The 15,986-nt window shown below is 44.6% G+C and overlaps 1 protein-coding gene across 1 annotated transcript in view; it reads right to left on the minus strand.

Annotated features, from left to right (window-relative positions):
* The window catches only part of LOC130373718 (speckle-type POZ protein-like A), a 41,225-nt gene that overhangs the window by 5,083 nt on the left and 20,156 nt on the right, over nt 1-15,986 (minus strand). The window contains exons 3-7 of the mRNA XM_056580339.1: nt 5,837-5,964; nt 3,772-3,893; nt 3,410-3,561; nt 3,137-3,264; nt 481-690 (exon numbers count right to left, since the gene is read on the minus strand). Of these exons, the coding sequence (XP_056436314.1) occupies nt 481-690; nt 3,137-3,264; nt 3,410-3,561; nt 3,772-3,893; nt 5,837-5,964 (740 nt within the window). The remainder of the gene's footprint in view (nt 1-480; nt 691-3,136; nt 3,265-3,409; nt 3,562-3,771; nt 3,894-5,836; nt 5,965-15,986) is intronic.

Below are 15,986 nucleotides of genomic sequence, written 5' to 3' on the forward strand. Positions count from 1 at the left end.
ATCGTCGTGACGAAGGGTATACTTCAGGAAGCTTGCTGTCCGATCTGCGTCCGATCAAACCGAAACGGACCCGTGGCGTTTTGGGCTCAATGGCTCTTCAACTCAACCAGCATGGCACTTCAGTAATTCGCTGCACCACATATTTAAACTTCAACACCATACTAAGGAAGCCGTCTTGATTACTAATCTGTCTGTCTGCAAACACAAAACCAACAGCATGTGTGGAAAAAAAGAGATATACATAAACTGGTGTCAGCAGATCTGACATCAGGTGTCCGTGGAACACCTGCGCCTTCCCTGCTCGCCGTGAGGCTGGTGAGGGAGGTGGGGTGTGAGGAGGAGGAGGAGTGTGAGACGGAGGTGGAGGAGGAGGCGGAGGAGGAGATGGAGTGGGGTGTGAGCAGGAGGAGGAGTGTGAGATGGAGGCGGAGGTGGATATGGGGTATGACGAGGAGGAGGAGTATGAGACGGAGGTGGTGCGTGAGGAGGAGGAGAATCGATGAGGGTCTTGCCTGCCAGGATGGATTTGTGGGCCTTGAACTCCTGCCCCCCCACGTAGAGGCTGCAGTCGGTGAAGCGCGAGCACTCCCACAGGTTGCCCAGGTCGTCAGACAGCTGGCACTCGGGTACCTTCAGCATGTTCATGTTGGACTGGCCCGAGATGTTGACCGAGTCCTGAACCACGCTCACCTGTGGGGGGGGGGAGGGAGGGCAACACGCACACGTCAAACTATTGTCTAAAGAATCAAGATAAGGTGAGGAAATTGTGTTACGCCTCGCGCCCACTGCCTCCATCCGTTGACTGATCCCCGTTGACTTTGAATGGGGACGGACGCGCAATGCATTGTGGATCCGTGCGCTCCGTTGGAGGCTTCGGCTCCGTCATAAAGTTGAAAAATGTTCCAACTTTTTCGGCAGCGACGGATCCGTCATCCAATCAGATCGCGTATGCACATTTAAGCACTGTGACGCTACTCGGGCTCTGACGACCCTGGAAAGCTCCCCCATCCATTAGCCACGCCTTCTGACGTCCTTTGATTGACGGTGCAGTGGGCACGAGGCGTTAGAAGGTCATTCTAAACAGCCGGTTTTATCCCGCTGGGAGCGTCGAGTACTACTAATTTTCAATTTTCGAAACGGCAATCGGTTAGGTGGGAACACCAGGATGTAACAGATCTTAATTGTGAAAACCAATTGTAACCCAGATTAATTCATTTTAGCTGAAATACCCAATTAACATTGAGGAGACAATCGATCTCCAATTTCAACCTAATTGGTTTATGAAATTGCCTATTTCTCCGGAAATGTGGAACCTACAACAGCAGCCGTGCTCAGGTTGGCTGTCAGTAAGTCCTGGCATTAATGTCATTTCAATCTTAATGAGGGGGGCACCTCGTTTATCCTGCCCCTTGAAAAGATACATTTCAGCAAACAGTTATTCTTCTTGACACATTGAATCCAATTATTTGTTATAAGTGCTATTAGTGACAAGGTAAATTATGTCGGGGGGGGGGGGGGGGGGCGTGAACTTTGCTCAGCAAAAGATTTCCACTGAAGCAAACAGCTACAACACAATGATATTTAAAAGGCCTTCCGTCTCAACATCGGATCCTGCCGACACTGGAAATGTAATGCCAATGTGTTTTCAGACAACAAGTCGGGCTAAATAACAGAATGTAACCTCTATCTGAACAGAAACATGTTATGCCTGGAGCACTTGCCAATTAAAACAGAAGAAAGATTCAGTAAATGGTGTCACATTGCTGATGTTAAACAAGTATATATATCCAACGCAACTAAACCCAGATCAAATGGTCCTCTAAACCGTAGTCTGCTTAAGAGACAGAACAAACAAGGCTGGTGTCTAGACTAACAACACAAAAGACACAGAATCTATTCGACTGCCGTCTCAAGCAGAGCCTTCACCACTCATAGAAATGTCAGGCTCCTAATAATGCTGAGCATATTTTTCCTCTGCTTATTACAGTCCTTTGCACAGTCCTTTGCAAAGTGGTAAGGTCAACGTACCATCCGACACACCGCGGTGTGGGTCAGAAGCGGGGAAGTCTGTGGAAATGTTTTGTCATAATAGAGAAGAGTTGGCAAGTGGAGCCACGTCGGAGGAGTTTGAATAACAAAAATCGCTCGGAGTGCTTTGCATGTGGCAACGTCTCACAGGGAAAGTTCTGACAACCGTTGGACAAATGTAAAACTTGAAACAAAATCAAAAAAGACTAGGATAGATCATCGATTCATATAAAGCCAGCCACGTTTCAGACTGATGCGCTTCCTGTTAACAAAACAGACAATTAACGTCTGGAAGCTAACCGCAGTCACATGTATGTCACCCGCGCAGCCGAGGACTTCGTGGCTTTCCCTTTCTTGTTATGAGCTCTGATCAACGAGCTACGAATGTGGACCGGCGCTGCCAAGACGCGTGGAGGTTCTGCCCTCCCAGGGAGGCGAGGTTCTGCCCTCCCAGGGAGAGCGCAGTGCTGCGGACGCCTCGGAGCCGACACGGCGGGGAAGGTCGGCACGGCAAGAACACTGACCTTCCCGTTTGTGCAACTTCAGAGTAAAAGAAAGAATTTAAGATATCCTCAGCATATTGGTTCTCTGCCCTGAAGCGAACGACCGCAGCGTTTCTTAGTGGATTCTTTTTTGATGACTTAAAAAAAAAACAGCAACAGCTGTCTGTCTGTGTCTATGATTGAATGTGGCCATAACATTGACACTTCATTTGAAAATGAATAAGATGAGTTTGCCTTTCCAACAAAAAGGTTGTGCAGGAGTATTCGCACGATTTCAGTGCTAATAAAAATGCACTAGACCAAAACAGACAAACATCACACAGCCAAGCAGCATTAGTAGTGTATGACAAATTACACATGAAACGCGACCAAAGCCTTAACAGCCATGTTCTACCTCACAGTCATCAATTTGGCGGAGGGGGGGGAGAAAGCAGAACATTTTGTTCAGGAGGTGGAGGAAAATCAAATTTTTTAAAATGAGTACTTTTGTTTTGTGCTTCGCAACAAGAAAAGGCTGCAACAATTATCAAGCGGAGATGGGCTCCATTATTCTCATTCAGCTCGGGCCGAATAAAGGAAATCCTACGTAGAAACCCGACAATTACCTCGCAGAACAATGTGAGCTTGTCATCCGGCAGGAGTCCGTTGGCCTCGTCTAGCAGGAAGTCCCTCCTAATGAACTTCTTGAAGCCCCAGTCCTTGCCCTGGACAAAGCGGTACGCTCTTTGGCTTTCTGCGGCGGCGACAAAGGAAAAAAACACCAATCACACACACACGCCGAGGGCAGGCGCATTTCCCCCCGCGAGTCAAACGCAGAAAAACAAAAACCCAAAACGGGGGGGGGGGGGGCAACAATGGAACCGTGCGGCGCTGCTCACCCATCGCCTTTGTCTCCTCCCGCTTGGCGTTGAGCAGGGAGAACTTGAACTTGGCCCTGACTTCGCTTTTCGGACAGCTCACGAGTAGTAAATACAACGACAGGTAATCCTTGCTTTCGTCGTCCAGTCCCTTGGGGTTGACTCGCAAACACCTGTCGAAAGAGAAGAGATAAAAGTATTTGTTAGGGTTACGGACCAAAACAAACAACAAAAAGGAATAAATGCTTCAAATCACAGGTACGATAAGCCCGCATGGGGTGAGAGCCAGTGCTGCGGCGGAGCCTTGAGGGACTTAAGTCTGAATCATTATTGAGGCTGATAACCGCATGGATTCCAGAGAGCTGCTTTAGCCGGATACCAACCATTTCATCTTGTCGTTAGGGCCGGAGGAGAACGTTGAGCTCTTCAACACTTCGCCCATCTCTTCTCGGCAAAAGCTGAAGTTGTTGATGGTCCACATGTAGGAAAACTTCACTACTTTTACCTGGGGAGGAAAGAAGGGGAATCACTGAGAGCCAGGTTAGCTGAACAGAGGGCTAAATATGAGAGCTAGCTGAGCAGAGGGCTAACCATGCGCGCTAACTGAGAAGAGGGCTACACATGATAGCAAACAGAGCAGAAGGCTAAACCTGAGCTTACCGAGCAGAGCCAACACATAAAGTATCATGCCGCAAAGGGCTAACCATGACAGCTAACTGAGCAGAAGGCGAAACATTAGAGCTAACTGAGGAGGGGGCTAAATAATGGAGCTAACTGAGCCAGGGGCTTAACTTAAGAGCTAACTAAACAGAGGGCTATAAGACCAAACCGAGCAGAGAGCTAAAACAAGAGCGCTAACTGAGCAGGCAGCTGAACAGGGCAAATGAAGTCCTCATCACATTGTGATAAACCGTTTTGAGAAAAGCAATCAACAAGCTAGGCACTAAAATGTAAACATAGTACAAGCTTTGTCCACATCTGTTTGTCTTTTGTACAGCAGAGACCTAACTGGGGTGCGTTTAATGGAAGAAATATGCAGGTTTGGCCAGGCCACCGACTTTAAAAAGTGATAAAACACAAGTCTAGACTACGTTTGTGCTGATGATCCAGTAACCCTGCATTCTTCATTCAGACGAACCTCAGGCTCTACTGTTACAACCTGCGATGCTAACCTGCTCTGCCAGATGTAATATTATTGATACTTGTGACTTTGGGGAGATGCTCAGACAACTAAGGCGTGGTCACGGAAAAGTGGTGAATGTTGTGTTGAGGAACAATATTTTTGTTTAGGGTGAGCGGGGCGTGACTGGGGCTGAGAACGACTACTACTGTGGGTTTGTGCACTTGGCGAGCTCTGTGGGAGGAAACGCTCTGGCCCAACAGATGTTTACACCGTGGTCCCATATGGTAACACGTAAACAGAGTGATCACTCAACCAGTCTTTGATAGGTCTCCAGAGGATTCAGTCTGAACCACGCCAAGTCTTCTGTGTGTCACGCTAGGAGACCATGAATTGAAGACTAGCCTAACCGCAAAAATAAGTTTAACCAAACGTGATTCTTCCAAATCAATGCAACCTAACATTTAAAGCTACAACACACAGCTTGACATCAGGTTTAGTAACTTTTGCATGATCAAATTGAATCCTGCAGCACCAAATAAGATTTCATGTATTGTCCCGGTTAAAGCCTAAAGTAAATATGTAGTTTCACAGAGATGAGATAAGCTGTGAATTCTGAGTAGTAAACTTCTGTTTACTCAGTACCCAGGGTTGGTTTGATCGAGTCTTGTATTTTGAATTCTCTTGCGACAGTCCACTCACTGTGCTGGAAACAATTGAAAAAAAAATTGAGAGAAATCTTAAAATACCATCACTTTATAGATAATACCTACCGCTTTAAATAACTACTCCCTGATTCAAACCGTAAGTTTGAATCCCACTTCCTGTTTGTATATAATTACAAAAAAAAGGCTTCAAATACACTTGTGTATAAGCCCTTAGCATCAGCATCAACAATCTTCACAACAGTTGAAAACTTGATGCTTCCTGTGCAAACGCCTACACCAGAAGCACCATCGCAAGTAAGAGTGAAAGTAAAGTAATGTGTATATTACAACAAATGTTCCCTGAAAAATTGTATAAGAAACAAGAATAAAAATAGAACCATCATCAAATTCAATTTGTTTAAAAACAAAACAAAGCCAAGCCCATACAGACATTGATCCCCATGAAGAAGAATCAGGACAGCTGCCTAACAATGACAGGAAACATTTACTCGGCCAACTAAACACCGTCACCCATTCTCCCTCAGCCCTTTATAGTCTTTAGCTTCTCTAGTATCGCAATCTCGTTTCAAAGGCTTGAAGAGAGTTCAAGGACCAGGCGCGGGCCTGGCGTCGGGGGCGTGTGATGAGGTTTTGTGAGCCCGGTGGAGGAGTGTTGCTTACCTGGGTGTAGCACCAGCTCTCCGCCACTGGGCCACTGGACATCTCCCCGGGCGGAGGGGGGGTGGGAACCCGTGACATCACCAGCTTAGAGGAGGCTGCTGACGTCCTTAAGACCTGTGCCACGTTACCTGGCAAGGAGAGACACCCCGGACATTATTGATTTACACAAACAAACGCACACAAACAAAGTAAATTAACACGCACAGGGCCGTCTCAACAACAGTGGTTTACTCTCAAAGCAAAACCAGAGCTCCAAAGGCACACTTTGCTCCCAGAGTACATTACGGCAACAGGATGTGATTCATTTGAATGAAAAGTATTTTCATGCTGTCCACATGATCACACTTTGCAGATTGTTAACTGTTTAAGAGGTCCTTTGACAATCAGTGAACAGTCCCTGACAGCTAGTCAAACACTAAAGAGATGCATCTGTTATCAGCAGAATGGAGTCACCCACACCATTGATCTTTGAATGGTTTCAAACGAGTCACGATGCGCTCTACATGGTAACTCTTCTAAATATGACACTGTTCTTGAGTTAATGGGATTATCACAATGAGCTATGCCCACAGAGCTAAACTGATTCACAAGCAATGCCTACATAACTTCTGTATAACTGTATTGTCAGATACTGAAATGTGACATGTACTGCAGTGACATGCACTGCAGTCTACAGATTACAGAACAAAATCAGTAGTACAACCGTTTTTATCAGGACAATATTAACCTATTGTACATGTTCAAGGTAATATCATAAGCTAGGAGCAATGACCAAAAGGCTCATCTAGTTATAAACATGAATTGCCTATAAACTCACCAAAAGACACCAACCCATCCTTTCTTCACTCACTAGAGCAGAGTAAAAGTAAAATTGTGTCTTTCCCTGTTTGAAACCGTAAAATTAGCAAACGTGACAAACTATTGGGGACACGTTTGAATGTGTTGACCCGAAAATGTGTGAAACGGAGATGAACCAAACGAGTATAGTTTGGCCTTTACAAAAGAGAGGAAGTGCATAACCGGGCCTTGTGTTCACTATACAAGACTTCCAAATCGACACTGTCATGGGAATAGGAAATGAGCCTGTTGATGGAATCACGGCCAGTGCCCGCCAAGTAATTTCAAAAGCAGCATCGTCCAAAAGTAGAGAAGAACAATTGGCAAAAAGTAAACAGATCCCAAGGCATTTAACATTTGCAGTGTGTAGTCAGAGTCGTGTTAATGGTGATCTAAGTTCTACAAGAAAATATTTGCCTTTTATGAAAACTTCCAGTTACTTTTGGTATATTCAAATACATTTGAAACATACCTCTGAGTGTTTGAAATGTACAAAGATTGGGATTTAACTAAGGTATCGCTGGATGCTTCATGGTCTTGTCTCCAGATCCCACTCTATAATAAAAAATACATATTTAAATAAACCTTTAACGTTACATAAACATTTTAACATAGTTCCAAACCACACATGTGATGATGTCCTTCATAAATAGTGTCAACATCTTATGGAAATACCATGTTGTGTATGGCCTACTTGTTTACAGTAGTATACTTTTAAACGTAGCAACTACCATAAGGCTGTGACATTCGTAAATTGTGGTTTACAATGATGTTACCTCAGATGACCAGAATGCAATCTTAATGAACCTTACAAAATGTCCATTTGGGTTAGCATCTCTCCCTGCCACGTTTCACAAGCAAGTGATACTATCATCACCATAGCAGACACTTCCAAAACATTACAAAACAAATCCGATTGCAGGTTGAGTCCCATGTCCAACATATGGCCATCCTAATCCCACGTTATTATGCTAGTATGCATGTTAATAGCGACATTAGCTTTAGATATGTCTTGGGAGATGCAGTCGTGGGTATGATATAAGACAGCTATGATGACTGGTGAACGACCGAATAAAGAAAAAAAACAAATGATCATTACAGCCTAGGTTTGTAATTGGCTTCATAGGCTCATGTTGCTCCATGTAGTGACACCCTGACAGGCCTGGACGAAAACATGTAATGAAAAGTCAAAGTTGACTAGCTGACGTTAGCTAGCATGCTAGCGCTAGTAGCCAGGTGCGGACAAGTTTAGCTTTATATCGTTTTAATCGAAAAGTATGCCATTTCAAAGACAAGTGCAGACGTCAAACGTCTACATACAACAACTCTATTAAATGAAAAAAACGTTGCCAGCTGGTAAGCAGCTAACGTTTGTACTAGCTAGATGCTAGCCCCATCAACGCAGATCATCTGAACGTTAAAGCCTTCAGCTCCGTGGGAAATCACAGCCCTCAAATACAAATACACAAAATACACCTTAATGGATCCTGGTGTTCACGACGAAACGAGAATGTAGGCGAACACCACGATCGAGAAGAAATGGGGGGCTCTCCATCCCGAGCTGGTATGGGCAGCTAGCTTACATTAGCACTCAGAGAGGAGCGAAACGCCACCGCTTACAGGTGGAAAAACAAGGCTAGCGGCGGCTAACTAGCGGCTAGCTGGAGCTAATGTATCCAAAGCAATTGCGAAAAGTTTAAAAAAGACGTTTTAAACAACACACCTTTTATTATCATGCATCCTTATGTGTGAGCTAAGCGTGTGGCTTCACATCACAGCGGCTTGTGTCATCGTCCGTTGTTTTGAACTGTTTCCACTCAGTCTCGCCACAAGCCTTCTTTGTCTTAGTAAAGGGCTAAGTCTAGCTAGCTGGCTGCTGGAGATCTCACACACAAAAAAAAATGCCCTTACACTCAGCGCATGCGCGCTAACATAAACTTCCTGCTTTGTTATCAACCGACCAGCTGATTCTGCCAAACATAATAATATGTCGCTACTTTTTTTTTACCGCGAATATTTTTTTTAAATTATTATTTTAACCGATGTTGATTCTTCAGTCAGTTTAGACCAGTTCGCAATAAAAATAAATAAATAACGGAACCACAACGTGATCAACGAAATATTCCGATGGTTCACACCTTGCATGTATTGGAAGTTGTATATCTGTCTCTGAGTTATTTTTAGCCTCAATGTATTCTACGTTTACAGGTGTCTACTGCGATCTTAATATGTCCAGTTACAATTCATGAACATCTGAGCAACTAAATATATAGCCTATATAACTCCACATATAATCTACGCCAGATACCTCTGATGTTTCCTATGTGGAATCTCCGAGAACTATTTTTGTAAACCATTCTCTTAACCCTTCTTTTGCTTTCGTTTGCACTATCTCTGTGATCGGAACATGCATAGGCATGTTCCGATCACTGGCCTGTATACACTAATCGCTGGCCTTACACTAATTATGGCCATCAGTTTTTTATTCTGTAGAAGATATTTTAATATTTTTCCTAGATTTTCAAACTTTAAATTGCGCAATTTGACCAGCAACATAACAGCAGGCTTAAAAACAATACTCTATAATGAAACTCTAGATCTTTGATAACATATAATTACTGTCGAAGATGGATGGTCACTTGTCCGCAGTTTGAGCAATACATGCAGCAATCAGTCTACATTCACTTAACGGCCTGTGTTTTTTTGTTGTATTTTTTAGCTCTTTGATAAGTTTTTATCTTGGTCTGCCACATTAACAGGTAGGCTACAAAAGACACAAAATTAAAAAGCTCAAACCATGGTCAATCATACCAACAAAAAAAAAAAACATCACCCAAGAATAGTCAATTAATTGCATTTATCTGCTATTCTTCTCAGCGGTCTAAAACTCGTTGACGCAGTAGCGCATGTACAATGACATCCTCACTGCACCAATCAGCGCCGAGACGCACAGCGCTCACAGTTCAATTTCACATGATTATAATCACTGCTATTAATTTGGAGCCCCCTTGTTCAGTTTCACCAAGAGTGGCACCGTACGTACCCTAATGAGAATAGATGCTTTATGCTTAATACCAGCTTCTTTATAATTTATGGCATACCATTGTCTATCTGCATGAATATCAAGTAAAAACAATGGCTGTGACAGCCTTTCTTCGTCTGCTGCTGCTTTATACTAGGTATAGAAGTTCTCAGAAGACAGAAGTGACAGAGTGGGGTATGATGCCAGACTTTTATCCAACACGAAGCATAATGAAGAGTGATGAAGAACGATGGAGACATACGCCATGACTGGAGGGAATAAGGCTGCTGTTGCTGGCTGATCCCCCAGTGACCTTATCAGACTGTAATCATACAGATGTCAATGGGGAAACTCTGCAAAAACCGCTGTCACACACTATATTTACTTTTTTTCTTCCCCATGTGCTCAACCGCTCCGCTCACTGTCTTGGTTGGGTAAGAATTCATAAAATGTAACAAAGGATGTCTTTAAAGTGGCTCCAATTCCAATTGTATCTAATTTGATTAGAACTAATGAAATATATGGTAATAGAGCGACTCTTCGCACGAAGTAAGAGACCCATTTGTTAGTTGAATAATCAATACTTCTGGTGAATACCCTGTCAAAGCCTCACTTCAATAAAAGATAAGTAGTCTGCAAATCTCATAACAGGGCCTATTGTGCATTCAGGATTATTCCACCCCATATATTGCCAGCAGGAATCCAATGAGGCAAACCTAAGGTTCCTGAACATCTCTTTAAGGTTCCATGTTAAACAGTCCCTTCCATTAACTCTGTATGTATCCTTGAGTCTTCCTATCAACGTATTCCTCGTGGTCGACCAGAGCCCTCCAAATCACTGCTCTGCGTCCTCCATCATCATTCTTAAAGGACGGACGTCGTAGGAGGAGACAAATCAGCAGACGAGGGGACGTATTAAATCACGGAGTCATGAATTAAAATGCAAAATTGAAAGTTTGTTTCTCTTCTCTCTGAGAACAGGGTTTCAATCTGTGTGCAATCCCATGTGTGTCCCCTACCTCGATTCAATCTGCCTCAGAGCTCCCCCAGACAGCAGTGGTTTCTAACAATTCCAATGCTTTCCAACCAACCCAATGTGTATTTCTGACCCACTTTATCGTTAGGTATGAGTCTTTCTCAAAAACAATTTTCTTCAAATAACTCATACATACTAGCTCAAACGTCAGTGGCCTCAGGACAGACTACCTCGAGTCAACTAGCAGTACGGCAATGAGGCAGTAGGTTCTGTACCGGGAAGATAGGGCTGTGTATCAGTAGGGGTACACCAACCTCGACAGAACGTTGCACACAGGAGCTGCCAGACTTGAGGCGACATGCACGTAATCCACTGACAGGGTTTTGATGCGGCGCTGCATGTATAATGAGCGCCATCCAACTGAACCCATTATTTCCCATCAACCATGCCAACCATCCTTTGAATCGTTTCAACCTTTATGTTGACTGTATGGTAGAAATGTCATCCGACAACCCATTGTTGAATCATGTGGTAGAGTAGCTTTTCCATTTGCGTGCCATGATAACCAAATGGTTACATTTATTATTATGACTATTATTAAAATTCATGTGTTATTGAAATGGGCGTTTAGTTGTCAAAGCATCATCTTGTTATTTGAATTAAGTCCCAGAGTATCATTTGGATACCAGAGTGCCAAGTTATTAATAATAAAATCTAGTTTCAGTAATAGAAAAACAGGTGGTAGTGGAAACATATTCATATTACAGAATGTTGAGATGAGTCTGCTATGCTGGAAAAGTTGCCATAAAACACGTAGCAAATACATCAGCTGTGGAGGAAGTTACATTGATTCGATTTGGATGTAAAATCATTCTGGCACACTCTGTTGAATAGGTGAGTTATATGGCTGTGGAAATGAGCTAAGATGGCCAAGAATGTTTCTTTTCACAGGGTCTTCAGCCAAATCTTTGCCCAGCCATCCAGTCCTGGAATCCCCCAAAAAATTTGCAAAAAACCTGAAAAGGTGCAAAAGTACTCATAGATGACAAATAAAAAGATAAAAAAATAAATACTGTGCTGCACTATGGTCATATTACTATCTTAATTATTGACAACTTGAGTTGCAGTACCAAATTCATTTTAAAACACTTTATCATTCAGATAAACAAGTGTATTGTTTTCATACATATTTCTGCATGTGATGAATATACTGCTGCACCTTTTTCCTGCTTCAGCATGGCACCTTTTCTCATCACACTAAAATACATAACAGCTATTGACGAGACAGCAGGGAAGCCTGTGGAATTTATATGCAAACAAGAGCGAATCACCCTTTGTTTATATCATTCTAATGAAGTGCTTCCATTCTCACCATCCCAACAATCTCAGAGCCCTTTCAGGAGAATGACAAGACTGATTACTTAGCATGGAGAATCTGAGCAGATGCTCCATTAGCTGAGTGTTCAGTAGACTATTCCAACAATTCTCCGAAGCTCATTTCCAATAGAGTAAAGAGAGAATTCGAACAGTCATTGTTTTTAATAGAGCCACATTCTCTGGAAATACAGAGAAGAAAAAAAAACGTTTCATGACACAACTGTCAAATGAACTCTGGCTTTCTTGACAGATTGCTTTTCAGTTCACAAGGAGACTGGTAGATTTCCACCAGATTATGCCCCATCAGTCACTTAGATATTGCATTGATTGAGTAAAGAGGCACTTGATCACTCTATATCCATTTGATCATGATGATAGACTGAGGAATGATCATATCATAAAATCACATCATATAATCTCTTTCAACACTTCAATAGTGCGTCGCACGTGCCTGTCGCGATTGTCTGTTTAGTCACAACAACAAAGGAACGCTGCCGCCAGAAAGCCATATTCCAACCAATTACAATAACAGTCCCCCCCCCCCCTTATATAGGCATACGACTACCCAGTCAAAAGTAAGCAGTGAATATTCCCTCTGTCATGTCAGAACGGGGAATGATTAGCTACAGTGGGAAGGAATAAGGGGGGGGAGACGTGCAGGTGTGCATCCTAAACCCTCACACGAGTGGGAGGATGGAGATAACCCGTCTGTCTTCGAGGGACTTTTGAACGCTCCCACCCGCTGCACACAGACTACCAGAACAACCGCACTCACTCTCTCACTCTCTCTCCCTCTCTCTCCCTCTCTCTCCCTGACAGTGTCTCTCCCTCCCCCCAGCCCTTTCCTTTCCAGGCACGACAAAAAGGGGATTTTTGGAAGTCTTTTCATCGGAGCCTCGGGGCACACTTTCTTTCCCCTTCACTACCAGAGAAGAGGGGGGATTCCAATTAAGCCACACAGTTGCACTTCAAGACAGTGCTTTGAGTGTAGCACGATTCCCGCACCACCGCGCCGGTGCTGATCCTGAAGTGAACTCAACTGTCATAATTGGCAACACCGCTGTATGAGTCGCCTGAAACACACACACACACACACACGAAAAAAGAAAAAAAAAGATAAAACTCAAACATACATTTGAGGAACACTCATTCCTCAAAGAACTCACACAAAATAACACACACACACACACACACACACACACACACACACACACACACACACACACACACACACACACACACACACACACACACACACACACACACACACACACACACACACACACACACACACACACACCTCCAAGCCTTCAGTCAAAAGACAATTTTCTAGTATGGCAACATACTAGACAATAAAGCTTTTTGAATCTTGAATCTTTAATCTTGAACATAACCTATTTGTGTAATGAATGGAAATGCCGGAGTTGCAGGTTTGGAGAAATCTGGAAAAAAAAAAAATAATAATAACACCACGAAAAAAAAACACACAACTATCTTTGTTGAATAGCGGCCCAAACAAACGTACTCCGAAGCCCAATCTCTGCACACATCGCAGCCCCCTGCATCGCGTATTCAGCCCGTGTCCATTGTATCTGGAGAGCAGGCGCGCTGGAGAGGCGCCCGGTGTGGATGCATTACTGAACAGACTGGTCAGTGAGCAATTGCTGATCCTGGGAAGTGATAAAGAGAGTGTGCGGCTGTCTGAAATGTGGAGAGAGAGAAGGGGGTTGGGGAGTTGGGGGGCCTGGGGGGGGGGGGGGTCTATGGAGAGCAAAGCAGCCCATAGAGCACCAGCAAGGTCATCGGCTGCCAAAGCAGCGGCAGACACATACTGGAGAATGTCCTCTTCTCTCCTTGCTCTTTATTTACCTGACACTAAGGACACTGGGAGGGGGGTTTAGGGGGTGGGAGATAGGGTGGTGTGGGGGGATATGGTGGGGTTTGGGGGGGGGGGGGGGGGGGGGGGGGGGGAGGGAGGGATTGAGGAGTTCAGGAAGAAGGATGAGGTGGGGAAAGGAACAGAGAAAACCAGACTGTTTTGCACATGAAGAGTTGCAAAGTGCCTTACCTTCTTTTCTTTTTCTCTCTCTCTCATAATGTATATACATTTTATGTCTCACAAGCAAACACGTATACACACACACACACACACACACACACACACACACACACACACACACACACACACACACACACACACACACACACACACACACACACACACACACACACACACACACACACACACACACGCGCGCATTGGACACGTGTACATACATGCATTGCAAAACCGATTAGGAAGGATAACCGTTGTTCGCCCGTGCATGTGAATGAACAAGATTTGATTGATTTTCAGATATGCAAACATGATAATCCCGTGGACATCTTCACTATCTCGCAACTTTGCATATGGTCATTTAAAGGACAAGCTTATCTCGCGTACCGCCATCCGTATAGATTTATTCTCCCCCTCAAACCCGCTGTAAAACATGTGCATTCTTCTGAGCAATGCTCTTCTGAAACCCACGAGTGTAATGAATACATTGTGATTTCCCCATCAATGTGGATTCAAGGTTGTTTGATGAGCCCATTTAAATCCAACAACAACACTCCAAACAAGACCATTTGTAAGACGGGATCAGCCACCGCTGAAACACAGACACCTCCACCACCTCCACCACCACCACCACCACCACCACATCCTCCACGGTGTATTCTTTTCAGAAAGGCGTCTCATCGTTCATTACTCTTAGCGTTTGCGAGCCTTCGTCATCCCACTTCTTCTCGTGGTCTGACAGACAATCAGATCTGATTGCCGATCGCGTCTCGTTCCGGCGGTGCGATTTTCAGGAATAGTCAGTCACTTATTTATCCACTGTCTCCCACCCGCAGCCCCACCTCCCCGCCCCGCCTCCCCCACGAGCCAGCCCCCATCGCAGCCCTAAAGCAGGTGCATGGCTACCCTCCACAAATTACATCCAGGATAATTTCATATTGATTAATGCAGATGCGTTCCTCTTGGCTCTCCAGCCCTACCTAGAGTCTATTTGGTATAAATTACCGAGGCCATTTTGCAGCACAAAGCCAGCCCTGTCCAATAAGGTGCTGGCTCCTGGGTCGACTGGGGGCCCCCAAACTACCCCTCAGCCTGCAGGAACCACTAAAGCTTTTAATTGCCGTCTGTGCAAATGGTCCTCACGCACTTGATGAAGTATCTCCAAAGTCAGGCATGGGCTGGTCCAGGCTCAGGGGCGAGTCTGTGTGTTTGTCAGTGGTGTGTGTGTGCTTTCCTGTGTGTGTGTGTGTGTGTGTGTGTGTGTGTGTGTGTGTGTGTGTGTGTGTGTGTGTGTGTGTGTGTGTGTGTGTGTGTGTGTGTGTGTGTGTGTGTGTGTGTGTGTGTGTGTGTATGTGTGTATGTATTTGTATATGTGTGTGTAAGTGTGTCAATGTGTGTGTGAGTGTGTATGTGTGTGTAAGTGTGTGTCTGTGTGTGTGTGTGTGTGTTTATGTCTGCGTGTGTGTGTTTGTGTTTACTATATGTGTGTGTATTTGTGTATGCGTTAATACGCGTGTATGCAATGTGTGCGTGTGTGCGCGAGCGCTTGCAGGGCATGTCCATTTGGCTCGCATGCGTGTGCGAGTGCATCACAGCAAATGCCGCACGCAGTGGAGTGCGCAGCATGCAGGTGGTTGGTGAACAGCCCCAGCGAGGGTGGCCATCGCCACCCGGTGTCCCCTCGATACAGCGAGCAACAGCCCCTACGCAGTGGAAACACCACAATGAGGTCAAAGTGGACCTGACCCCCATCCACGCTGTTCCCCTACGTCCCCTACAGTAGGAGCCACTCGGGGCGGGGCCCAGATCCCGGATAAGGCGATTAAACAAACAAAGTGTTGCTTCAGTGGGAAAAAAAAAAGGACGATAAAACGATTGCATT

This window comes from Gadus chalcogrammus, chromosome 20 (assembly GCF_026213295.1).
Source record: "Gadus chalcogrammus isolate NIFS_2021 chromosome 20, NIFS_Gcha_1.0, whole genome shotgun sequence".
NCBI classification, from domain to species: Eukaryota; Metazoa; Chordata; class Actinopteri; order Gadiformes; family Gadidae; genus Gadus; species Gadus chalcogrammus.